This window comes from Oncorhynchus nerka, linkage group LG7 (genome assembly GCF_034236695.1).
Source record: "Oncorhynchus nerka isolate Pitt River linkage group LG7, Oner_Uvic_2.0, whole genome shotgun sequence".
NCBI classification, from domain to species: domain Eukaryota; kingdom Metazoa; phylum Chordata; class Actinopteri; order Salmoniformes; family Salmonidae; genus Oncorhynchus; species Oncorhynchus nerka.
Genome location: NC_088402.1, coordinates 58018865 through 58045662, shown reverse-complemented (window position 1 = coordinate 58045662; position 26798 = coordinate 58018865). Strand labels below are relative to the sequence as shown.

General features: G+C 43.3%; 1 protein-coding gene across 2 annotated transcripts; it reads left to right on the top strand.

Moving 5' to 3' along the window:
• The first annotated feature begins 596 nt into the window (after window positions 1-596).
• mfn2 (mitofusin 2) lies at window positions 597-26798 on the top strand. Of its 2 annotated transcripts, none has more exons than XM_029664267.2 (18): window positions 597-803; window positions 4817-4995; window positions 5982-6117; window positions 6330-6492; window positions 9123-9247; window positions 10612-10720; window positions 10845-10952; window positions 16523-16676; window positions 18030-18097; window positions 18376-18497; window positions 18659-18785; window positions 18888-18992; window positions 19630-19732; window positions 19900-20123; window positions 21762-21917; window positions 22137-22333; window positions 23370-23504; window positions 25101-26798. In XM_029664267.2, exons 2-18 carry the CDS (start codon window positions 4821-4823, stop codon window positions 25168-25170), a joined length of 2277 nt encoding a protein of 758 aa, XP_029520127.1. In that variant the 5' UTR covers window positions 597-803; window positions 4817-4820; the 3' UTR covers window positions 25171-26798. The 2 variants fall into 2 exon arrangements, with proteins under 2 accessions (XP_029520127.1, XP_029520128.1); XM_029664268.2 differs by lacking the exon at window positions 597-803 and adding an exon at window positions 1452-1600.

Here is a 26798-nt window from a genome sequence, read left to right as displayed (position 1 = left end):
ATGCCAATGACATGTCCTAAATAAATGTATATTCATTGATTGGTCCCAACATAGTGTATACAATACCTGCTTCTCCACAAATCTCATGGCCAAATGCCTTTACTTTGATGAATATTTAGACAGTAGCTGCTGTTTAGGCTGGGGTAGGGTGAAGTTGCCCCTAGGCTTAGATTCTGATCTTGGGTCAGTTTAGCATTTTCCCCACTAATGGTTAAGGTTTGAATTGGGGAGGGGAAAATAATCCTATATCTGTATCTCGGGGAAACAGCTTTTAGGCTGTGACTTTTCAACTGATGTGTTGTCGTTATAGTGATTACAGTTTGTTTTTTGATTACTCTATTCCCATACATATTTTTAGAAATATTTATTGATAGATCTTACTAGTTAATTATTTATTTTTTTACTCTCAAGCCACAAAGTATTGTCTCTCGAGATACAAGGCGTATATGGTTTCTTTATCTGGAATTATTTTAAAATGTGTTGATTTATCGATTGTATTTATTTCTGTATACCCACATTTACGTTAAATGATTGATTCATCTATTTACAAGATAGTTCCACTCCACTCCAGTAGGTGGCGATAACGTGCCTTTGCTGTAGTTGTCAACCACCACAAAACTGACAAGGACGTGAAAATTACAAAATTTACTCCTTTTCCATTCATTGGCTATGTCATTTAATTGGATAGGTCGGAGAAAACAGCTAACTAACTAGATTTTGTAACATTTAAGTACATATTCATTGCTATAATCGAAGGACCAAGATGCAAGAAGACTGGTTATAAATCAGTCCACCCTTTCGTGGTAAGACTTCTCCAGTGATGCTAACGTTCGTTGGCTAATGTTAGCTAGCTGCTAACGTTGTTACATTCACGTGAGACAACGGGAAGCATCGGAGCTTTCTAGCTATCTACCTTTGTAGCTAACTCTTTAGCTAGCTATGTCATGTCCAAAGTCAGAGAGAAACTTGTAAAACCAGCGCAAATGTCACTTGTGGTTAGTTAACGGCAGCAAGCTACCCGCCATTAGCTAGTCTTTGGCAAATGACAGGAGTGGGATGTTCGCTAAAAGACCGGTAACCCAGACTACACAAACTAGCTACCCCACAATAATACCAAAGTCAATATCAGCATGTGAAATATTTAGCTAGCTATAAAATTTCACAATTGTCAACGTGATTACAGTTTTCCCAAGGCCAACGGCCCTTTCACACAGAAACAAACAGGGCGAGTAGGACAAGACGAGAAGCGAAAATCACGGAAAAACTGAGCTGATTAATTTGGTTCACTGTTTCGTTTTAGCATATGTCGGTGAAATATATATACTCCGTCATGACGATATACAAGGTCTGTGGTCTATCTCTAGGCAAATTATCCCCTATCTCCAGTCATGAGAACGTTATCATGACGTCGCACGTTTCATTTTTAGGGTGGATTATCCCTTAGGTCACTGCGGTAACGTTAATGTAGTCTGTTTGACCACTGCAGCCTCAGCTGTGTCTCTTGCGAAATGTAGGTGAATGGTAACGATCAAGTTATTGTCTAGCTAAAGTAACATTAGCCTAATATTTTCCCTGAAGGTTGATCTAACAAGTAGGTAAGGTAAGTGGCACCTACCCTCAGTTTTACTCAATGCTGAATCGCTTTTGATGGGAATTTTTCTACTCTTTACACAAAAGGTCAAATAGGGTCCGCTTATAGTTGTCCTTTTTCACATATGTACAAGTGTGAAATGTAAATGTTTTTTTTTTTTTTTGCAAATCCAGCTCTCCCTGAGGCACCCTCGGACTGTTGGGTCAAGGGCCAGGGATCACAGGCAGTCATCCAGGGGGAGTGGTGCCTATGCACATAGTCAGGGGGTTAGCTACAGATTGTACATAAACCAGATAATGTGATTAGTGCTTTTAAGACAACTAGGAATCCATTAGTTGACATTTGCATACTCTTTTTGCCTATAGCTTCCTATTAGTTGATTCTGATATTTTTCAAGTGGGAAACTGAGCCATTGTTTTTTGTCTCGAAAGCGGCATTAAAGGGAAAATCTACCCAAACTCTTTTTTTTTTTTTTTTTTCATTAGTCAACTGTTGATACAGTCCCAAATTGTGTTGCATGTCAGCACTCACATTTTCAAGATATTGCACGTTTGACTGCTTTAATGCAAAACACATTTGAGATTGCAATTGAGAATTGACTGCAAAGAGTCGGCTGTGGCTGAAAAAGACATCTGAATTTTACATGGGCTACAACATGCTTGTGGCTTGAACTTTGTCATTACTGACAGGGCAGCAGTCCATGTGAACCACGGCTGTCTGACACTGGGAATGGGGACAGCTGCCAAAAGCAAATCATGCTTGTCCTTACAGTGTAGGCCTTACTGAAGGTGACTCAGAGCTTCTCTCTCGCTCTCTCTCTCGCTCGCTGTCTCTCGCTCGCTCTCTCTCTCTCTCGCTCTCTGTTGAACACTTATTGGCTGAGTCACTAGGGTTGGGTAGGTTTAGGATCATATTGAACAATAATAAATTAAGATTCTGTACGTTGAGCTTTTTACTATCATTATTAAGAGTGCACTCTAAGATCCTTTTCGATATTATGAGTTGATGCATTGCTTGCTGATGTCAACTCTACAATATGACTAAAATAAGGTTTCAGGAGTTGTAGTTAACTCACTCAGGCACTTTAATCACAGATTACCATGGAGTTTTGGTAGATTATCAGATGGCAATGTCTAAGGCTTCTGTTAGGTTGACACCTGACACTAGTAACCTGGTGCCAAGAGCTCCTGGTGACAGTCAATTGGCTGTGAAGTCTGGCACTCCTGCAGAGCAGGTGCCAGTGCATGTGCTTTTTGGCTTAGACCTGTAGGCCCATACTGTCTGTCTCCAGGACTACAAAAATGCTTTGATAGAAGACACTATCTTTTTTATATCTATCAGGAATTCAAAATGAAACCGGTTGAGATGTGTTTATGATGGTTGTGTGATTGACTAGGCTACTGCATGAGTAATATAGGCTATATGACAATGTCATTAGTTAAGATTAAAACTAGGGCCGGGAATTTAACCTTTATTTAACTAGGCAAGTCAGTTAAGAACAAATTCTTATTTAAAATGACGGCCGAGGAACAGTGGGTTAACTGCCTTGTTCTGTGGCAGAACAACAGATTTTTTTCCTTTATCACCTCAGGGATTCGATCTAGTAACCTTTCGGTTACTGGCCCAATGCGCGAACCACTAGGCTACCTTCCGATACGACATTATCACCTAGGTGCCAATACTATATGTAGGCCTATTGCGATTCTCAAGATTTATTGTGATTTTATGTTCCAAAAATATTGCTCACCATATGTTTGCTGCAGTGGGCCAATTCCACGGTAACAAAGTGATGCTGAGACTCGCGTTATTCACTTTAAAATGTATGCCAAACAAAAAGCAATGATTTCAAAGTGAAAACAACAACTCGATGCACAAGGACTCATTTAAAAAGAAACTCCTCGGACTTTGACAAACACATTTTACTTGAAGAACAGTGCAGATGCGAAGTTTGTTAAAATAATGACAGTTTGTGCTTTTGGTGCCGTCATTCTGTTACCAAACTATGCATATGCACTGAAACATTTTAAAGTGGAAAATGTGACTCGCGGCATCACTCTATTAATGTGGAATTACCCAGAGGGACAAGAGAGACATGAGAAAACAAGCTTTGATCCGTCATGGAAATAAAAGTGCTGAAAACAAATTCGCTCACTATTGAAAAAGATGGAGAACAAGATATGTAAGGAAAATACTCGTGTTTTTTATGCAGTTACAGCCAACTAACACAAGTAATATTGCGTTATAGCGTTAAATAATATCCCGATATGTGACTATTGACCCCCCCCCCCCATCACAAGTTAAAAATTAGCTTATTGACCATTAGCCTATTGTTTGTCAATGTTATTTATGGAAACTAAACTGATTCTATTCTAGCTGGTTTTCATTCTGAAGTTGATTTTTCTCCTGTGTAATTGTCATTTGATAATGAGGTGTCGTTCAGCTCCAAAAATATTCACAATCTATCTTGCTTGCATATGGTACCCAAATCTAAAGCAATCTCCTGAAAAAGTCAACTGTAAAACAAGTTTAGAGTGGATATTAGCCTATAGCCTAGGCTTACTAGCAGAAAAGGGATCTGGAAACATCCCGGTTTCCTTTCTGTGGGATCCTAATAGTAGAGTGAATGTATTGTTTACATCCTCACCATTTTGAACAGAGCAGCATTTTTCCTATTAGCAGCTGGCATTCAAAGGACCGTTCTACTCTACATTTGACTCCCCAATGAACAATGTGGCCTATGTTTTAAATAGGGGTCAGTTAATGAAGTTTAGTTTTTCATTGAACATAAGCCATTGTTCTGCTACTATTTGACTAGTAAGGTGTCTTGTCATTCCTTCTGTTTTCACTGTTGAAACACTTCGAATGCCTTCTACAATTTGTATTTTACAGCAGGTAGGCTAAGAAATGTACCCTAATCACATAACATGGTATTATCTTTTTTTCAAAGACCTTGTCAACTGGAATATGATAAGGATTTGGCTTTGTTTTATTTTCTCCCTGGGTTTTGAACTTTCAGTTCGGATTAGTCGCTCGCTAAGCCTATCCTTCCAATGCCATCACCGTTTCAGAGGATGCTAGGGCCTACATATTAGTGACAGCCTACATTTGTAAATGAGTTCATCCTTTTTTCCCTCTTTTTTTTTTTCCTTTTCTCTTTTTCTTTTTTTTACCTAGGATGATCTGTTTTCAGTATTACACATTTAGTCTCTTTTCTCTCTTTTTCAGTGCAATGTCTCTGGTTTTCACACGACCTAACCCCAACGCTATTGGCAAGAAAGACAAAAGACTCATGGCGGAAGTGAACGCCAGCCCGCTCAAGCACTTTGTCACGGCCAAGAAGAAAATCAACGGCATCTTCGAGCAGCTGGCCGCGTACATCAAAGAAAGCTCCTACTTTCTGGAAGGTAGCTACCAGCCTTCCACCTTACCACAAGTTGTGGTCGATAAACCTGGCTTTCGTTTACACCAATGAACAGCACAATGTTTTGTGGTGTGGAATTGATTGACACTTGCCTGTTCTATTGGCAACTAGGTTTCAGTCCAAACAGTACTGTGTGTGGAGTACAACGGAAATATTATTCCGTCTGTCTTTGGCACTTAACACCCACACATGTCATTCACTAAGTGAATTTTCCGGCTCCAGTTTGCTTTGTAGTGCTGATTACAGTGTATTTATGCCACATTCTCTCAGTGTTGGTCCAGTTTAGAGGTGTGTGTACAGTGGGGCAAAAAAGTATTTAGTCAGCCACCAATTGTGCAAGTTCTCCCACTTAAAAAGATGAGAGGCCTGTAATTTATCATAGGTACACTTCAACTATGACAGACAAAATGAGAAAAAGAAAATCCAGAAATTCACATTGTAGGATTTTTTTTAAGTGAATTTATTTGCAAATTATGGTGGGGAATTAAGTATTTGGTCAATAACAAAAGTTTCTCAATACTTTGTTATATACCCTTTGTTGGCACTGACGGAGGTAAAACGTTTTCTGTAAGTCTTCACAAGGTTTTCACACACTGTTGCTGGTATTTTGGCCCATTCCTCCATGCAGATAGTTGAAGTGTACCTATGATAAATTACAGGCCTCATCTTTTTAAGTGGAAGGACTTGCACAATTGGTGGCTGACTATGTTAATATAAGTTTAATGCTAGCTGGCAACTTACCTTGGCTCCCTGCTGCACTTGCGTAACAGGTAGTCAGCCTGCCACGCAGTCTCCTCATGGAGTGCAATGTAATCGGCCACAATCGATGTCCAAAAATGCAGATTACCGATTGTTATAACTTCAAATCGGCCCTTATTAATCGCCCATTTCGATTAAACGGTCAACCTCTCGTCTAGTTCCTAGGGGTTTGCAATGGTTGTGTGATTAATTTTTTTCTACCGCCTACAGACACCTATAGGAATGAGGAGCTGGACCCGGTCACGACAGAGGAGCAGGTTCAGGAGGTGCACGGTTACCTGTCAAAGGTGGCAGGGATCGGAGAGGTGCTGGCACGCAGACACATGAAGTGTGTCTTCTTCGGAAGGTACATTCCCTCCACCGCGTAATGACCACTGGCGATGCCGCCACCAGTCATTGGAGTTCGGAAGCTGCACGTTTTCCCCGCTATTAATTTTTCAATGAATCACACAATCAAATTAGTCTTTCTAAAAATGGGTTGGACTACTGCACATTTCTGGAAAATGCTCTAGACCTGTTTTAAATGTTCCTCACTCATCAGTGTGTTCTACTTTATAGGACAAGTAACGGGAAGAGCTCAGTGATCAACGCCATGCTGTGTGATAAGGTGCTCCCCTCTGGGATAGGACATACCACCAACTGTTTCCTGCAGGTGGAGGGGACAGACGGCAACGAGTCCTTCCTGCTCACAGAGGGGTCAGAGGAGAAGAAGAGCATCAAAGTCAGTACCTCCACACGAGGTTAAAGAGAGACTTTTTAAAATAGCAACAGGAACAAGTGTTTCTTTTTTGGAATAAATTTAATTGTCGGTAAAAAAACAAACAAGACGTTACTTAAAGCTCTTTGAAGTTGGATACTGCACCCTGGAAGACTTCTCTGAACTCTTCGCACGCTAGCTAAGTGCACACACACACAATACGTTTGCGAGGTGCTGACTAATGGGGGGGGGGAGAAACCTACTTTATGAAAAATAAAGTCGCACATGTGTCCTCCCAGAAATGTATTGAAGATAACAAACGTTTCGGCCCTGCGCCTTCCTCGGGGTTTGCTCAGCACAACACACACATCTTTTGAGAGGAAGTTTAAGATTTAAATTGAATGTAGTTTGTTGAGATAAGAACATGCTCTCAACCTTTTGATGTGTTCAAATCTCCCAAGCCCATCTTAGTTTAGGCATTGTAATTACTGTGATGCAATGCCCATCTAAGTATAACAGCAGTAAAACAGGTGGCTTGTAATTCTGTACTGTATGAATACATTTCTACTTGTCCTACAGCAGATGAAGTCAGATCTGTCACGGTGGCTTTCTGTTGAGCAGTTGTCTTATTTAGTAAACGGTGGGTGGCCCGGTAAACCAATAGTCCTCCATCAAAACCATGACTCTCACTGGTTATCCAGCACCTATTTTTTTTGTAATTGTACGCAAGCAAACCTCTCTTAGCCAGTTCCACCACAGTTTAACGAGTACCACACCTTTTTTCACTTGGAAAGTAGACCTCTCTTAATGGAATATAGCTACTTCTTATCAATGTTATTTTATTCTTTAAAATACCAGCATCCCGGAATGCTGGTGCAATGTATCACATAATCACCTAAAGGAGCCCAGAAATATCCACTTCCCTGTTGACTAGTTTATGACCCAGAAATATCCACTTCCCTGTTGACTGTAGTTTATGACCCAGAAATATCCACTTCCCTGTTGACTGTAGTTTATGACCCAGAAATATCCACTTCCCTGTTTACTGTAGTTTATGACCCAGAAATATCCACTTCCCTGTTGACTGTAGTTTATGACCCAGAAATGGCCGTGTGCCTATGATATGCATCCTGATCAAACCTGTTACTGACCCGCGTCTCCAAACATAGCAACAGAATCAACAAAACACCAGCAACCCTGAATGCTCTCAGCCGCTCTTATCATGTGTTCACATTCCAGCTGTGTAAGTCCTAACCAGATGGGATGGTGTAGTGCTGTGGTAGCCATGCTGGTTAAGTGTGCCTTGAATTCTAAATAAATCAGTGTCACCAGCAAAGTACTCCCCCAAACCATAACACCACCTCCTCCATGCTTCACAGTGGGAACCACACATGCCGAGATCATCAGACCAAAGGACAGATTTCCCCTGGTCTAATGTCCATTGCTCATATTTTTTTGTTCAAGCAAGTCTCTTCTTATTGGTGTCCTTTAGTAGTGGTTTCTTTGCAGCAATTCCACCATGAATTCCTGATTTCACGCAGTCTCTGAACAGTTCATGTTGAGATCTGTTGTGTCTGTTACTTGAACTCTGAAGCATTTATTTGGGCTGCAATTTCTGAGGCTGGTAAACGAATGAACTTATCCTCTGCAGCAAAGGTAACTCTGGGTCTTCCTTTCCTGTGGCGGCCCTCATGAGAGCCAATTTCATCATAGCACTTGATGGTTTTTGCGACTGCGCTTGAAGAAACTTTCAAAGTTCTTAATTTTCCGTATTGACAGACCTTGTCTTAAACTAAAAATGGACTGTCGTTTCTCTTTGCTTATTTCAGCTGTTCTTTGCCATATGGACTTGGTCTTTTACCAAATAGGGCTATCTTCTGTATACCTCCCTACCATGTCACAACACAACTGATTGGCTGAAACGCATTAAGAAGGAAAGAAATTCCACAAATGTAACTTTGAACAAGGCACACCTGTTAATTTAAACGCATTGCAGGGGACTACCTGCAATGAAGCTGGTTGAGAGAATGCCAAGCAAGTGCAAAGCTGTCAAGGCAAAGGGTAGCTACTTTGAAGAATCTCAAATATAAAATGAACAAATCAAAATATAACACTTTTTTTTCTTAGTTTTAATGTCTTTACTGTTATTCTTCAATGTAAAAATAAACATCTTGAATGAGAAGGTGTATCCAAACTTTTGACTGTACTGTAGGTCTGTGTGAAGCATGTTGGCTGCTAACAGCTTCCCCAGGCCTCTCCTCTCTCCCCATGGGGACTAAACCCCGGAAAGCCGGTCATTTCCGCTGGCTAATGATCAACACAGACCTCCGCTCTGCTCATAGGAAAAATCTCTGCCTGGCTACTTTATTTGTTGGCACAGATGAGTAACCTTTTTGATGCAACCTTTTTCCCTCTAATCCTTATCTCTATGGAAATATGTTATGTCATCGTGGTATTGTTGCTATGGGTTTAAATAGGGAAACACATGCCAATAGATTATGAATATATTTCCTTCCTAGTATATCTGTCCTTTTATTGCAATAACTCATACAATCAAATGTAGTCAAAGTTCAAATATGAACACATGTTATTGCATGTTTTGTCTCTCTCTTGCACAATCACTTTCTATTTCTGTCTCGCTCACTGTTTCTCAGACGGTGAACCAGCTAGCCCATGCTCTACATCAGGATGAGGACCTGGATGCAGGAAGCCTGGTGTGTGTCATGTGGCCTAAAGTCAAGTGTGCCCTGCTTAGGGACGACCTGGTGCTGGTGGACAGGTGAGGGCACCACACATCTAAAAGGATCAGGTAGACCATTCCCTTCTGGCATTCAGTTATTTTAGCACAACCAGGGGTCCTCTGGAAGTGCTCGGAGGTTGATGTTGGAATGGGTACCACTCTTCACTTCGCCCTTAAATTTTGTATGCCTACTCCTCCTCTACAAACTACATTATCCTCATATACACTAATACGCAACATGTATAGTGTTGGTCCCATGAGCTGAAATAAAAGATTCCAGAATAGTTTCATACGCAGAAAGTGTATTTATCTCAAGTTTTGTGCACAAATTTGTTTACATCCCTGTTAGTGAGCATTTCTACTTTGCGAAGATAATCCATCCACCTGACGGGTGTGGCATATCAAGAAGCTGATTAAACAGCATGGTCATTACACAGGTGCACCTTGTGCTGGGGGACAAAAGGCCACTCTAAAATGTGCAGTTGTGTCACACAACACAATGCTACAGATGTCTCAAGTTTTGAGGGAGCGTGCAATTGGCATGCTGACTGCAGGAATAGAATTGAATGTTAATTTCTCTACCGTAAGCCGCCTCCAAAATCGTTTTAGAGTATTTGGCAGTACGTCCAACCGGCCTCACAAGCGCAGACCACGTGTATGGCGTTGTGTGTGTGTGTGTGCGAGCGGTTTGCTGATGTCAACATTGTGAACAGAGTGCCCCCTGGTGGCAGTGGGGTTATGGTATGGGCAAACATAAGCTACGGACCACAAACACAATTGCATTTTGTTGATGGCAATTTCAATGCACTGAGATACCGTGACGAGATCCTGAGGCCCATTGTGCCATTCATCCACAGCCATCACCCCATGTTTCAGCATGATAATGCATGTTAAAAGGATCTGAACACAATTCCTGGAAGCTGAAAACGTCCCAGTTCCTCCTTGACCAGCATACTCACCAGACATGTCACCCATTTGAGCGTGTTTGGGATGCTCTGGATTGACGTGTACGACAGTGTGTTCCAGTTCCCGCCAATATCCAGCAACTTCGCACAGCCAGTGACGAGGAGTGGGACAACATTCCACAGGCCACAATCAACAGCTTGATCAACTCTATGCGAAGGAGATGTCGTGCTGCATGAGGCAAATGGTGGTCACACCAGATACTGACTGGTTTTCTGATCCACGCCTCTACTTTTTGTTTTTGTTTTAAGGTGTCCGACTAAGATATGCATATCTGAAATCCATAGATTAGGGCCCAAGTCATTTACTTCATTTGACTGATATGACCTGTAACTCAGTAAAATCATTGAAATCGTTTCATGTTGCGTTTTATTTTTGTTCAGTATAGTTTCTACTGTGGCCTTGTGACCTGAAGTCATCCCATATTTCTGCTCCTACAGCCCCGGTATTGACGTCACGACAGAGCTGGACAGCTGGATCGACAAGTTCTGCCTGGACGCCGACGTCTTTGTCCTGGTGGCAAACTCTGAGTCCACTTTGATGCAGACGGTAAGAAACATGTTTCTACTCTAGAAAGAAATCCACTCGGCCCGAACTTGCTTGTTGACCAAATGCCATGTCTGAGGGTATACTGTATATTGGATTTTGAATAGACAAATGCTACTCTTTGCAGGAGAAGTCATTCTTCCACAAGGTCAACGAGCGTCTCTCCAGTCCAAACATCTTCATCTTAAACAACCGCTGGGATGCCTCTGCCTCGGAGCCGGAGTACATGGAGGAGGTGAGTTAGCGTTGGCAGTCACTGCCGCGCCGAGGTTAGTTTTAGCTTTGGCAGTCACTGCCGCGCCGAGGTTAGTTTTAGCGTTTGCAGTCACTGCCGCGCCGAGGTTAGTTTTAGCGTTGGCAGTCACTGCCGCGCCGAGGTTAGTTTTAGCGTTGGCAGTCACTGCCGCGCCGAGGTTAGTTTTAGCGTTGGCAGTCACTGCCGCGCCGAGGTTAGTTTTAGCGTTGGCAGTCACTGCCGCGCCGAGGTTAGTTTTAGCGTTGGCTTTCAGGGCTTAAACGTATTTTTATTTTAGGACTAATCTTCCAAGAGTCTTTAAAATTGACAAAACAACTTTATAATATGTTCACATTTTCACAACACACGGTTCCAATCAACAGAAAGAATACACTGACATATTGACATGTAAGGAAAACACTGGTTCATTACAGACCGCGGGCCCTTTTTTATTTTAATTTTATTTTTTTACAGAATTAGGATCACAAAGCTGCCACTAACAGGTCCTGATCATCATCATAAAGGGAAAATGTTTGATTAAATACTTACAGCATTGTTACATTAGTAGGAGATATGCATCTTTCAAATGATTTGCCACGGATATAAAGCGCTCCGCACGTCATCGTTGTTAACAGTTGGAAAAATTGTCAGTGAGACGGAAGCGACAGCAGCTAAGTCCTGTATGGAAATACTTTGAGAAGTTTTTAAAGGAGAAGGTGGTGAAATGCAAACTTTGCGAGGTGAAATTGAGCTACTGTGGCAGTAGAGGTGCAATGCTGAAAGGGAGGCACTGTGAGACTGAGAAAATCACAACACCGATTACAGAAATGATTGCATTTGATATGCAGCCATTGTCAAAGGTAGAGGATGTCAGCTTCAATGTTGCCCTAATGGAATGTCTAGAAACATACAACAAGATGCCATGTCGAAAAATTGTGACGGTCCGGATGGAGAAATTGTACAAAGCGCACCATACGTGGCGTTAACAGATTGTTGGACGTCTACGAACACGCTGTTACATATAGCACTGCAACGATCCATCACAATGATTAGAAGTGAGAACATGGAGAGGCACACAGCAGAGAATTGTTGCTGAATGGGTGGGGAACACTGGTAAGGGTTTGGACTAGATGGCACAACCACAGTCAATTGGCTATATTGTAAAGATTCATGAATTTTTGTTGCTTTTCGGTTTTAATCAAATAAAAATAGTTGTCACATACACATGGTTAGCAGATGTTAATGGTCACATACACATGGTTAGCAGATGTTAATGGTCACATACACATGGTTAGCAGATGTTAATGGTCACATACACATGGTTAGCAGATGTTAATGGTCACATACACATGGTTAGCAGATGTTAATGGTCACATACACATGGTTAGCAGATGTTAATGGTCACATACACATGGTTAGCAGATGTTAATGGTCACATACACATGGTTAGCAGATGTTAATGGTCACATACACATGGTTAGCAGATGTTAATGGTCACATACACATGGTTAGCAGATGTTAATGGTCACATACACATGGTTAGCAGATGTTAATGGTCACATACACATGGTTAGCAGATGTTAATGGTCACATACACATGGTTAGCAGATGTTAATGCGAGTGTAGAGAAATGCTTGTGCTTCTAGTTCCGACAATGCAGTAATATCCAACGAGTAATCTAGCCTAACAATTTCACAACAACTACCTTACACACACACACAAGTGAAGGAATGAATAAGAATACGGACATAAAAAATGCAGTTGATGGTATAGAGTACAGTATATACATATGAGATGAGTAATGTAGGGTAAGTAAACATTATATGAAGTGGCATTGTTTAAAGTGGCTAGTGATGTATGTAATAAATCCGACAATGCAGTAATAACCAAGAAGTAATCTAACTAACAATTCCAAAACTACTGTCTTATACACAATGTAAGGCGATAAAGAATATGTACATAAAGATATATGATGAGTGATGGTACAGAGCAGCATAGGCAAGATACAGTAGATGGTATCAAGTACAGTATATACATATGAGATGAGTATGTAAACAAAGTGGCATAGTTAAAGTGGCTAGTGATACATGTATTACATAAGGATGCAGTCGATGATATAGAGTACAGTATATACGTATGCACATGAGATGAATAATGTAGGGTATGTAACATTATATAAGGTAGCATTGTTTAAAGTGGCTAGTGATATATTTACATCATTTCCCATCAATTCCCATTATTAAAGTGGCTGGAGTTGAGTCAGTGTCAGTGTGTTGGCAGCAGCCTCTCAATGTTAGTGGTGGCTGTTTAACAGTCTGATGGCCTTGAGATAGAAGCTGTTTTTCAGTCTCTCGGTCCCAGCTTTGATGCACCTGTACTGACCTCGCCTGGATGATAGCGGGGTGAACAGGCAGTGGCTCGGGTGGTTGATGTCCTTGATGATCTTTATGGCCTTCCTGTAACATCGGGTGGTGTAGGTGTCCTGGAGGGCAGGTAGTTTGCCCCCGGTGATGCGTTGAGCAGACCTCACTACCCTCTGGAGAGCCTTACGGTTGAGGGCGGAGCAGTTGCCGTACCAGGCGGTGATACAGCCCGCCAGGATGCTCTCGATTGTGCATCTGTAGAAGTTTGTGAGTGCTTTTGGTGACAAGCCGAATTTCTTCAGCCTCCTGAGGTTGAAGAGGCGCTGCTGCGCCTTCTTCACGATGCCGTCTGTGTGAGTGGACCAATTCAGTTTGTCTGTGATGTGTATGCCGAGGAACTTAACTTGCTACCCTCTCCACTACTTTTCCATTGATGTGGATAGGGGGGTGTTCCCTCTGCTGTTTCCTGACGTCTACAATCATCTCCTTAGTTTTGTTGACGTTGAGTGTGAGGTTATTTTCCTGACACCACACTCCGAGGGCCCTCACCTCCTCCCTGTAGGCCGTCTCGTCGTTGTTGGTAATCAAGCCTGCCACTGTTGTGTCGTCCGCAAACTTGATGATTGAGTTGGAGGCGTGCGTGGCCACGCAGTCGTGGGTGAACAGGGAGTACAGGAGAGGGCTCAGAACGCACCCTTGTGGGGCCCCAGTGTTGAGGATCAGCGGGGAGGAGATGTTGTTGCCTACCCTCACCACCTGGGGGCGGCCAGTCAGGAAGTCCAGTACCCAGTTGCACAGGGCGGGGTCGAGACCCAGGGTCTCGAGCTTGATGACGAGTTTGCAGGGTACCATTATGTTAAATGCCGAGCTGTAGTCGATGAACAGCATTCTCACATAGGTATTCCTCTTGTCCAGATGTGTTAGGGTAGTGTGATTGCGTCGTCTGTGGACCTGTTGGGGCGGTAAGCAAATTGGAGTGGGTCTAGGGTGTCAGGTTGGGTGAAGGTGATATGGTCCTTGACTAGTCTCTCAAAGCACAACATGTTGACGGAAGTGACTGCTACGTGGCGGTAGTCATTTAGCTCAGTTACCTTAGCTTTCTTGGGAACAGGAACAATGGTGGCCCTCTTGAAGCATGTGGGGACAGAAGACTGGGATAAGGATTGATTGAATATGTCCGTAAACACACCATCCAGGTGTGGTTGGGTTTAAAATCAAATTTTTAAGACGATCAATTGTAAAAATAGACAGGGTTTATGACTTTGTGGCTGTGGTAACTAGTGACAACCCTATGGTATGTTGCCAGAACTGCGGTAGATTGATTTGCGTGATTTGCAGTCATACACAGGACCATATCTGAATTGTGAATTCACGTCATTTAAAAAAAAAAATTATCGTTTGAACGAGAGAAGTTTGAAACATGAACATTTGTCACATACCCAGACCGGACCTTCTCAAATCGTATTTAAAATAGATGGTGAACAGTCTATTCCTATTATTGACTGAATCTCTCTTACCAAATGAATCCGGTTGCGAATGGAGTTTGGACGGTTTTAAAATGGTGTACATTGTGAACTGTGAGTTAGAATTCGCCGTCAGGGTTACAATGAGAATTCTGAGCTGAATTAGCGTTAGCTTTGACCCTTAGATCACGGTTACACCAGATACCAGTGTTTTGGTGAGAATTAGCGATATTTATTTGGGCTAATAATTGCACTAGTAAATGGAAGAGGTGAAAGGTGTTCTGGGTAACATTATACAAGGAGAGGCTAGATGGGTTTGTGCCAGATTCTGGGTCGTGGTTGAGCCGAGTACATGGGGTAACTACTCCCTGCAAGAGTACAGTATTAGATTCAGCAATTAAGTTAATGTTGAGGTAGGGTTGGCACTAGGGTCTGCCAAAGTGTTGATTTCAAGTATAGGGTTGCACCTCCCATGGCCGTATCATGCCGGTGGTTGAGCGAGACCTTGTGGGACTGCCTGCCTTTCGGGCTTGTGATACTCAACCCACCTCTCTCTGTGCCGTCTACTTCACCCAAAGAAGTTGGATGTTATCTTGAACGTCTTCTATGGGCCAGGAGAGATTGTAATCCACCACAGTCTTGTTAATAACTTATACATTTACATTTGAGTCATTTTAGCAGGTGCTCTTATCCAGAGAGACTGACAGAAGCAATTTAGGTTAAAGTGCCTTTCTCAAGGGTTATGGACATTTTAGGTAACTTGGGGAAATTATCAATTTTAAACGGTTATCTGAGTCGTCCAACAAGGGAAACACTTGAGCTGTTTGATATAATACAACCCAACACAACACGGACACGACACCTGGAGATTGGCCAGGAGACTGAACTGAGACTGACTGTCCTCAGTCTGGCTTTATGTCCTTGAAATAAATGTCAGGTTGAACATGAGGGCTGTAACGATGCCAGTATCGCAATACTTTTTCCACAGGGAAAAATAAAAACATAACTGACTCTCTGGTACTTAAAAAAAACCTGCTGTATGTAAATTATTGTGTGCTATAGACTTGAAAATAAATAATCGTGACTCTGGATGACAACATAATGATGTTTGTTTTCAACATTAGGCCCGTTTTCCTAAAGAAGTTAATACCGCTTGGCGTTTTTGTTTCCTTGGCACGACACTAACAAGTATCGCGATACTGGTAACGTCCCGGCCCTTTAGTGAACATCCCATATGTTGTGATCATTTCAGGGCTGCCAATACAACTTGTTGAAGGAAGAGCATGTGCCTGTAGGCTTGTTTACACGTGTGTATGTATGTATATACCATTTTTCCTGCTGTGTGTGTGTTTGAAAAGTTGCGTGTGCATCAGAAAGCGGTTTGTTTACATAGAAGTTGATACGGCCACTTGCAACTTCAAATGGCGCTCGTGTGAGTTAACATGTAATCAGACTGTCAACATATGTTAGAGATTTGATAACCTAGAAACCTGCTACATGCCAGTGAGGCAAGGTACAATATCCCAGATAAAGCAAGATGAATACTATTGTTGAACATAGCCATCAGTCTTACATGTCCTCATGGTCCTCACTCACGCACTGCAAATTTGTCAAGGTCCTGACGTCAGCTATCCAGCTACAGAGCGTTCTGACGTCGGGATGCGCACACATCACTCGAACGTGACGTTTGATGGTAAACACAAAATAGCTCTATTGAACCCGGTCACTCTGTTCCCCCCCCCAGGTGAGGAGGCAGCACATGGACCGCTGCAGCAGTTTCCTGGTGGACGAGCTGGGCGTGGTGGACCGGGCCCAGGCCAGCGACCGCATCTTCTTTGTGTCTGCAAAGGAGGTCCTACAGGCCCGCGTTCAGAAGGCTCAGGGGATGCCAGAAGCAGGTACATACACACACACACACACACACACTTGGGTATGACACGACAAGCTTGGCATACCTGTATTTGGGGAGTTTCTCCCATTCTCTGCAGATCCTCTCAAGCTCTGTCAGGTTGGATGGGGAGCCTTGCTGCACAGCTATTTTCAGGTCTCTCCAGAGATGTTCGCTCGGGTTCAAGTCCGGGCTCTGGCTGGGCCACTCGAACATTCAGAGACTTGTCCCGAAGCCACTCCTGCGTTGTCTTGGCTGTGCTTAGTGTTGTTGTCCTGTTGGAAGGTGAACCTTTTCCCCGGTCTGAGGTCCTGGAGCAGGTTTTCATCAAGGATCTCTACTTTGCTCCGTTCATCTTTGCCTCGATCCCGACTATTCTGCCAGTCCCTGCCGCTGAAAACATCCCCACAGCATGATGCCGCCACCACCATGTTTCACCGTAGGCATGGTGCCAGGTTTCCTCCAGATGTGACGCTTGGCATTCTGGCAAAATAGTTCAATGTTGTTTCTCAAGGTCTGAGAGTACTTCAGGTACCTTTTTGCAAACTCCAAACGGGCTGTCATGTGCCTTTTACTGAGGAGTGGCTTCTGTCTGGCCACTCTACCATAAGGGTCTGATTGGCGGAGTGCTGCAGAGATGGAAGGTTCTCCCATCTCCACAGAGGAACTCTGGAGCTCTGTCAGAGTGACCATCGGGTTCTTGGTCACCTCCCTGACCACGGCTCTTCTCCGCCGATTGCTCAGTTTGACTGTCCGGCCAGCTCTAGGAAGAGTCTTGGTGGTTCCAAGATTCTTCCATTTAAGAATGATGGAGGCCACTGTTCTTAGGGACCTTCAATTTTGCAGAAATGTGTTGGTAGCCTTCCCCAGATCTGTGCCTCAACACAATCTCTACGGATAATTCCTTCGACCTCATGGTTTTTTTCTCTGACATGCAGCTGTGGGACCTTATATAGACAGGTGTGTACCTTTCCAAATCATGTCCAATCAATTGAATTTACCACAGGTGGATTTCAATAAAGATGTAGAAACATCTCAAGGATGATCAATGGAAATTGAGTCTCAATAGTATAGGGTCTGAATACTTATGTGAATTCAGTTTTTTTTTAAAAAATACATTTTCAAAAATGTTTAAACCTTTTTTCGCTTTGTCATTGTGGGGTATTCTGTGTAGATTAAGATTTTAATCAATTTTAGAATAAGGCTGTAACATAATAAAATGTGGAACAGGTCCAGGGGTCTGAATACTTCCCTAATGCATTGTAAGCCACACAGGTAGACATTCACAGAAAAACAATGATCTAATATCCAAGAAAATGAGATTCCCCCCAAAAAAAAATAAACACACTCTTTACTTGTTCAGGTGGTGCTCTGGCCGAGGGATTCCAGGCCAGGATGTTTGAGTTCCAGAACTTTGAGAGGCGCTTCGAGGTAAGGCTTTCTAATGAAATAACCTGAGTGAATGGGGTTTTCAGTTTACAATACTTCGTCTCGGTTCCCATTAGATATGTACCGAACTCTGCTCAAGTGCCGGTGCAGTTCACTTCCAATCCAACACCATTCTTTTATCACTTGTTTCACATCATGTCTGCATGCTCTAGTTAGGAGAGAGTGAGCTCTACAGTTGAAAGCCATTGAATGTGTCGGGATATTTCTGCCCATTCACTAGGCCCTCTTTTGAAACGCTCTGTTTTTCCCTGTTCTTGTAGGAGTGTATCTCTCAGTCTGCGGTGAAGACCAAGTTTGAGCAGCACACTGTGAGGGCCAAGCAGATCTCGGAGACCCTACGGCTCATCATGGACTCGGTGCACGTGGCGGCTCAGGAGCAGAGGTGAGTTCTCAGGTCAAGCCAAGTACCCAGGCTGCCTCAATTGTTAAGGTCTTCCTTGTCTCCTTTCCTTCATTTGAACCGATATGATAGAAGTGATGGGGAACGGCTGCCGTGCGAGGCAACCGGTTGTGCTCCATGTTTTGTGAACCTTGTGTGTTCAGGATTCACTGCCTAGAAACCAGGGAGGAGCGCCAGGACCGCATGGAGTTCATCGACAAACAGCTGGACCTGCTGACGCTGGACTGCAAGAGCAAGATCAAGAAGATCACAGAGGAAGTAGAGCGACAGGTAGGTTTAAAATGGGCTCCCGCGCTACGATTTAATTCTAAGAATGGTCTAGTGAACTTTGTTCTTCCTTCCCTGTGTGTGTGTGTTTTTACCTGTGTGTAGGTGTCCAACGCCATGGCAGAGGAGATCAGGCGACTCTTTGTGCTGGTGGATGACTTCCACATGGACTTCCATCCGTCTCAGGTGGTGCTCAAGGTGTACAAGAACGTGAGTGATTCCCTGGCCTCCAACACAAACGAGCGCGCGCTCGGACGAGCACACACACACACACAACTCCTCCTGCTCCTTTTGCTACCGGGTGTTTATGCTTGATTCTACTAATCGGCTGTCATCGGTACTTTGATTAGCTGAATCAGGTGTGTTTGAGCAGGGCTGGAACAAAAGCCTGTATACCAAGTAGGTCTCTAGGAGGAGGATGGGCCACTTGCCGTAGGCCTCAATCCTTTTCAGATTGTTAGTGGAATTCTCCCTAGGGCCTGTTTTGTCCTGGTGTCTATCTTCTCTAAGAGAACAACCCTTTGCAGGGAATTACCTGAACACACCCTGGAATTACCTGAACACACCCTTTGACATTTTAAGGGTGTGTTCAGATTGGCAAACTTCCATGAACTTGGATTGTTTTATATTTTCGTGTCTGTTCAGAATGTCATACTGTGCCGTTTGTTTTCTCTCTGACCAAATGTGTTGCACTATGTACAGAATAGGGTGCACATTTTGGAAGTGGCTGTAGTGTAAGGGTCAGGCCAAAATTAGTGCATTACATAGGTAGTAATAGGGTGTCCATTTTGGACTGAACCATTGAGATTGCGGTGGTGATGTTGTACTGTGTGCGTGTTCTTTCCAGGAGCTCCACAGGCACATTGAGGAGGGCCTGGGCAGGAACATGTCTGAGAGGTGTTCCACAGCCATCACCGCCGCCCTGCAGTCCACCCAGACAGAGATGATCGGTCAGTCCCGCAGCAGCAGCACTCACACAATTCCAAACCCCATCCCATTCTTAAAGGAACCGTTTGGTCCACCAGCCACACTGGCTGAAATATTCCCAGTAAATTAAATTGTTGTTCAATATTTGAAACCACGTGGAGATGTTCTCAACTAGCATCCCCCTTCTCAGATGGTCTGAAGCCCCTGCTGCCAGGGCCGGTCCAGGAGCAGGTGGACAAGCTGGTGCCGAGGCAGCAGATCTTCACCCTCAGCTACGACCTGGCCTGCGACAAGTTGTGCAGTGACTTCCAGGAGGACATTGGCTTCCACTTCTCCCTGGGCTGGACCATGCTGGTCAACCGTTTTCTGGGACCCAAGAACACACGACGTGCCCTCATGGGCTACAACGACCAGGTGTGTGTGCGTGTTATTTCCTTAAGAAAAGGGTTAGGTAGAGGTAGCCCTTCACCACACATATAGGATCAGGTTTACACCAGCCCCCAATCCTGACCCTAAAGGCGTCATTGTGATTGCTTCCTCAATTTTTCGACTTTTTAAATGTATTTATTCTTAAAGAATAGAATTTACAATGCCTCTAGTTTATTTACATTTTCTTACCCCATCAGAACCCCCAAAAATAAATATAAGCTTGTTTTATGACGTAATTGTAAGCAAACACTGTATAGGCTCAAAACATGGTTAAAACTATCATTTTGATTTCATGGATGGTCATCCATAGCTCTTGTCTATTCATGTTGAGTGGTCCCATTTCTCCAGCACCATCCCTCAGCTATTTACCAAGTCATTGGCTGGGTGACCGCTTTGTTATTGTTTGAAAAGCATCTTGTCCCTGTAAAGAGAGAAGATAAAATAATACCTTTCTCAGTGGAACAAGGGGCGAATCCTCTTTGGGAGCAGACAAGCATACTCCATTCTGGGTTGTTATTCCTGTGTTTCCTCAGTGCTTTGAGATCACTCTGTCAAGTTAATCCCCCACGAAGGCAGTAAAAAGAGCCATGAATTACTATCAGTACAATAAACGTAGGAACTGGTTCACTCATGGATGGGTTGGTTGTTTAGCTACAAAACCGACGTGTGCGCAACTATGGGTCAGAATGGACTGTTGGCTGAGATTGTTGACATGTAAGCTATATTTCATCTATGTTTATTGAAAACAAATACATTTGCACAATGAGCACTTGTCTCTCAAATACATTTGTTACAGTTGTTGGTTAGCGAGTGAATTTTTGCCCAAATGACGTTGACATAAAATCCAGTCAAAACGCCTCAAAACAAGACATGGTGTCAAGAACGAAGTGAAATGAGCTGAAACGAGCCACTTCCGATTCCCCACATGGCAGTTTGTCATTGTTGCAAGCGATCTGGCCCTCCAGAATCACAACAGCACTCTGACTTCTGCCCCATTTTGAAGCGCGCAGGTGGTTTTGTGACGTTGTCAGCTAACCCATCTATAGACTGTAAACACGGAGTTCACTGGTTGCCTCTTTCCATACAGCATGTCACAGAGCAGCACCAGGCTGGCTGCTGACGTGAACAACATTCATTGTCAATGCACAATATTTGTTCAACCGCTGTGAAAGGACAATTAGAAAATCCATAAGAATAGCAGTTTAATTCCACACACACGTATCGCCACGTCATCCATGCTTAGTATCGCTTTTTAAGCTAGCTAGCATACATACATTGGCTTACGTGCGTTTCTATGGTTACACCGTACCACACAAGCTGTCAGGAGCAGTCTCTCTTAAAATGGACCATAAAGTACTACATTCGATATTTGCATATGAAATGTCTTCCCGCATCGCTTGAATTGGTGCTGGCTGCATCCATATTCCGCACATTGTGGCATTGCTGACAAGTTGGTTATTTTAATGTGGGGATATCATTCCCCCCCCTGATTCACTTCCGGTTATCAAATCTCAAAGGAGGAGTATGATGATGGCGTAACGGTGGCTTTTGATGGCTCTTATTGGTCAAGACGTAGCATCAGCTACGCACAGTCTATTTACTTCATTGGTGTCTGTCCTGTAGGTTCCTCGGCCCATGGCCCTCACCCCGGTCAGCACCAGCATGCCCCCGTTCCCCCAGAACTCCATGACCCAGGAGGAGCTGATGGTCTCCATGGTGACCGGCCTGGCCTCACTCACCTCCCGTACATCCATGGGCATCATAGTCGTCGGTGGCGTGGTAAGGATAGAGGAGACACTCCGTGAAGGCTTTAAAGAATGTGCAAATGGTTGTTGACAATGCCCTAAACCAAAAGTATCGTCTCCGAAAACAAGTAGGAAAGGAGTTGACACTTTCAATGTTTTTCCCTGTTTAACCCAGGCATGAAATGTATGTTCTTCCTTTGCACTCAACAACGGTTCATTTGAAAATGTTAAGTATTGAAAATGTGTGTGTCAGATCTGGAAGGCAGTGGGCTGGCGTCTGATTGCCCTTTCGGTAGGGTTGTACGGCCTGCTGTACGTGTACGAGCGCCTCACTTGGACCACCAAGGCCAAGGAGAGGGCCTTCAAGCGCCAGTTTGTGGACTATGCCAGCGAGAAGCTGCAGCTCATCGTCAGCTACACCGGCTCCAACTGCAGCCACCAGGTTCAGCAGTGAGTAATGGACACCCCATCTACAGCGGTCTGTTTTGTCTGACTCCTTCTCTCACTACATCCCCTCTTTTTTTTTTTTTCTTTTTTTTTAAACATTTATTTCACCTTTATTTAACCAGGTAGGCAAGTTGAGAACAAGTTCTCATTTACAATTGCGACCTGGCCAAGATAAAGCAAAGCAGTTCGACACATACAACAACACAGAGTTACACATGTAGTAAAACAAACATACAGTAGAAAAATAAGTCTATATACAATGTGAGCAAATGAGGTGAGATAAGGGAGGTAAAGTCAAAAAAACATCCCTTCCTATCTATCTCTCCTTCTCCCTCTATCCATTTGCTCTCCATCTATTTCTCTATCTGCCCGCTGCCCTCCTACTCCACCACAACCGAGTCTTACAAGGCCAATATAATCCCCTCAACAAAGAGATGGGGATGTTTGCCAGGGCTCCACACTGCCACTCTCCGTAGTTCAGTTCTGCATGTTTGACAGCTAGTATAGAATTTGCTAAAGCCTCTTCATAGAACCACTGGCCAGTCAATCTGTCACACAACGTTATGTAAGCCTGCTTTATATAAATAGATTGTCTCCTGCCGTGTGGGAGTTGTTCTCTGAACATGCCTCATAGAAGCCCTCTGGTGGTGAGAGGGACTGGCAGTGGGATCTGGTTTGCCTATAAGCTACTGAGTGAGCCTATTGCTCTTTGCAGTTGTAGGTCATTCTGAAAACAAAGCTGACTTAACAGTCGTAAATAGGACCCAAGGACTCCTGATTTACGATCAGTTTTCGTTTTCTATATCACGAGGCCTAAAATGACACGGATAGGGGCAAACCGAAAGTAGATGAGCACCTCTACTCAGAGATGCTTGGTACACATATGGCCCCTGAATCTCAGAGCGCTGTTCCTCAAAATGCCTAAACGCTTGAGGACATGCTGAAGTTGACATGGCTCTACAGGAATTTTGTTCAGTGAGTTCACTAAGTAGAGTTGAGACTGCGTGGCCCTGAGCTGCTGGTGTGTGTCTGTCTGCAGGGAGCTGGCCGGCACCTTTGCTCAGCTGTGTCAGCAGGTGGACGTGACACGGCAGAACTTGGAGGATGAGATCACCGACATGAACACGAAGATCGAGCTGCTGGATGCGCTGCAGAGCAAGGCCAAATTGCTCCGGTAAGACGCTCGGTAGCACACTGGTTGCATCTGAAATGGCACCCTATTCCCTATAAAACCAAGTGCCCAAAAGACTCTGGTCAGAAGTAGAGCACTGCATAGGGGATAGGGTACTATTTCGGACACTGCTCAGTCAACATTGCTCAGTGATCAAGGCTCCTTGGCATTCTCAATAACTACAACGGGCTCATAGTAAAGGGGAGAAAATAATTGGGCTTAACTGCACTGAACAAAAATAGAAACGCAACATGTAAAGTGCTGGTCCCATGTTTGATGACCTGAAATAAGAAATGTTCCGTACGCACAAAAAGCTTATTTCTCTAAAATTGTGCTCAAATTTGTTTACTTCCCTGTTAGTGAGCAATTTATCCTTTTGTCAAGATAATCCATCCACCTGACAGGCATATCAAGAAGCTGATTAAACAGCATGATCATTAAACGGGTGCACCTTGTTCTGGGGTATATAAAAGACCACTCTAAAATGAGCATTTTTGTCATGCAACACAATGCCACAGATGTCTCAAGTTGAGGGAGTGTGTAATTGGCATGCTGACTGCTGGAATGTCCACCAGAGCTGTTACCACAGAGAAATGATCTACCATAAGCCTCCTCCAATGTTTTAGAGAATATGGCAATAGGTCGAACCGGCTTCACAACCGCAGACCACATGTAACTACACCAGCCAAGGACCTCTACATCCAGCTTCTTCACCTGTGGGATTGTGAGGGGTGCTGAGGAATATTTCTGTCTGTAATAAAGACCTTTTGTGGGGGAAAAACTGATAAGAGAATTATGTTCTCCAGGTTCATCACCCAATTGAATTATAATACTCTTGTCTGCAAACCAGAATTTGTAAGATCTGAATGAAACAGACGGCGGCCCAGCTAAATAGTCAAAGGTTTATTCACGGAACGTTCTAAAGTCAAGAATACAATTCTGACTTCTCACGCCCCCACATTCACACAGCCATGCTCGCACACACACACAGACGCACATACACACATACATGCACACAAACAGACGCACACACATATCCTGCTACGCACACACTGTCTGTCTCACTACCCAGCCGACAGAGATGGTGACCTTGTCCTTGAGACGTACTCCCCGTTCTCTCCCAAATCTCTAGTCAGGTTGGCACCAAGCTCAGACGGTCTGTGTTTAAAATACCATAAAGACATATTGTTTTACCCTAATTCTGACTAGGACTAAACATTTTTATTGATTATGATTTTATACATTCTAATCAATTCCATACAATTATATGTTTCAGGTCGAATATTCGAATCATTCAATTACCAGACAATTCTCACCTATGAAAAAGTCATTCTGATTGGCTGGGCCTGACTCCCACCCATTGCTGTGCCTCTGCCCAGTCATGTCAAATCCATAGATTAGGGCTTAATGAAGTCATTTCAATTGACTGATTTTACTTAAATGAACTGTAACGCAATCTTTGAAATTGTTGCATGTTGCGATTTTATTTTTGTGCAGTGTGATATTAAAGTACCATCTGTTTTCATTGAAGACAAGGCACTACTACTGTCTTGATGGTGTGTACCTATCTGAGTATGTTGTTGCCTTGTCCCCTGGCAGGAATAAAGCTGGCTGGCTGGACAGTGAGTTGAACATGTTCACCCAGCAGTACTTGCAGCAGGGCCGGTAGAAGTGACCACTGACCGGCCGTGAGATGAACCGTGGAGAGAACGTTGACCGCGAAAAGACCACGACTGTTCTGTGTTAACCCGAGGGAGTCCTCGCTACCTAGACAATGGGGTCGGGGTCAATTTGGTTTTCAATGTGGTCAAATCAGGAAGTGAACTGAAATTCAATGGATGAATTTGAAAATGCCGTATCGTAACAAAATACAACAGAAATTGGAATGGCCTGAAAATGAATTGACACCCAACCCTGCTAGACATGGACGACCCCTTCAAATCATTCACTCTCTCCTTTAGGACGTTTTAGAATATTTTTGTTGCACTCCCATTAATTTAAAGATAACATCTTTTATCAGTACATTTTATGGAAGAGGAATTGATTTGATACCAAATACAGCCATATGATATGTTGTCATGCGTTGCAAAAGATGTTGCAGATCGTTTGTGTACTTGATTTGACGTTACATGCCTTTGAACACAGAAGATTATTTAAGTGCCACCCTGAAATGATGGCAATCTGAAGGTGGTCACACACAAAACAACTAAACCTTTTTGTTGTAAATACCAGGGAACATCCAAAAGTGCAGCAGAAATGCAAAGTGATTTATTCCTATAAGCTTACTGCACCACGGTGTGGTGGTAACTCTATATTCAGACTATGAAATGACACTGGCTATATGAAAGAGCGTAGACTAGCATACTAGGTGATGGAGGCGTTAGTCCGTTCTGAATGCACTCGCATGCCTTGGGGTCGTGCACTGTATTATGTCCTGCTTGCTTTCTTTGATTTGTCTGCTGCTCCGTGTAAATCAGTGTTGGACAGAGTGGATCACGCTCTGTCCGAGCTGTTGCCTGTAGCAATTCAGCCATCATTGTTGAGAAGTTGTAGCTGTTTAGACTGCTTGTTTAGCGCTAAGACACTAAACAACCCTTTTGGGCTTTATAATAATTTACAAACAGGCTTCTATTTAAAATGACAAATGCAAATAAACTACAAGTAAGGATCTTTTAAAAAAAGAACTTTCAGTGTGTGGTCATTGAGCCTGTGCTTTTTCATCATAGTGACTCTAAAGGATCGTTATAGTGGAAACATCACCATTTATTTATCATGATCAAACCTCTGCACCCCAAAGCCTTGCTTCTTAGCAGGTGATATTTTAGATGGCGAAAGGTACATGTACTTGCTATGTTGGCATAATCCTTCTTTCTCTTTTAAATCTGATATTCAGGCATTAGCACTATCATTGAAAGGCCTATTTATGACTTGTAAATGTCTCTCAACCTTAATGTCTCTGAATAGTGTCACTAATGGCAGTTGTCCTTCAGGTATATGTCTGGCTGTGCGCGCGTTGGGGTCGTGGTTGTGCCAAGGCAGTTGGAAAGTGGTCTGGAAAGTTCTGAATGAAAATGTGCACTTTATACTTTGCTGCTTCTGTTTTTTTTGTACTTGACAATTTGGCTTTTAGTTTATTTTCCCCCCTAGTTACAAAGCAAATACTATGTTGGATAGATGTTTGAGAGATTGTAATGTGTAAACTTGCATGCAGTGACTACTGTAATTTTGTCATGTTAACCATTCATGTAAAAAAGCTAGTTAAGTGCATTAAAGGAGTGTTGATGAAGAAGAATGAAA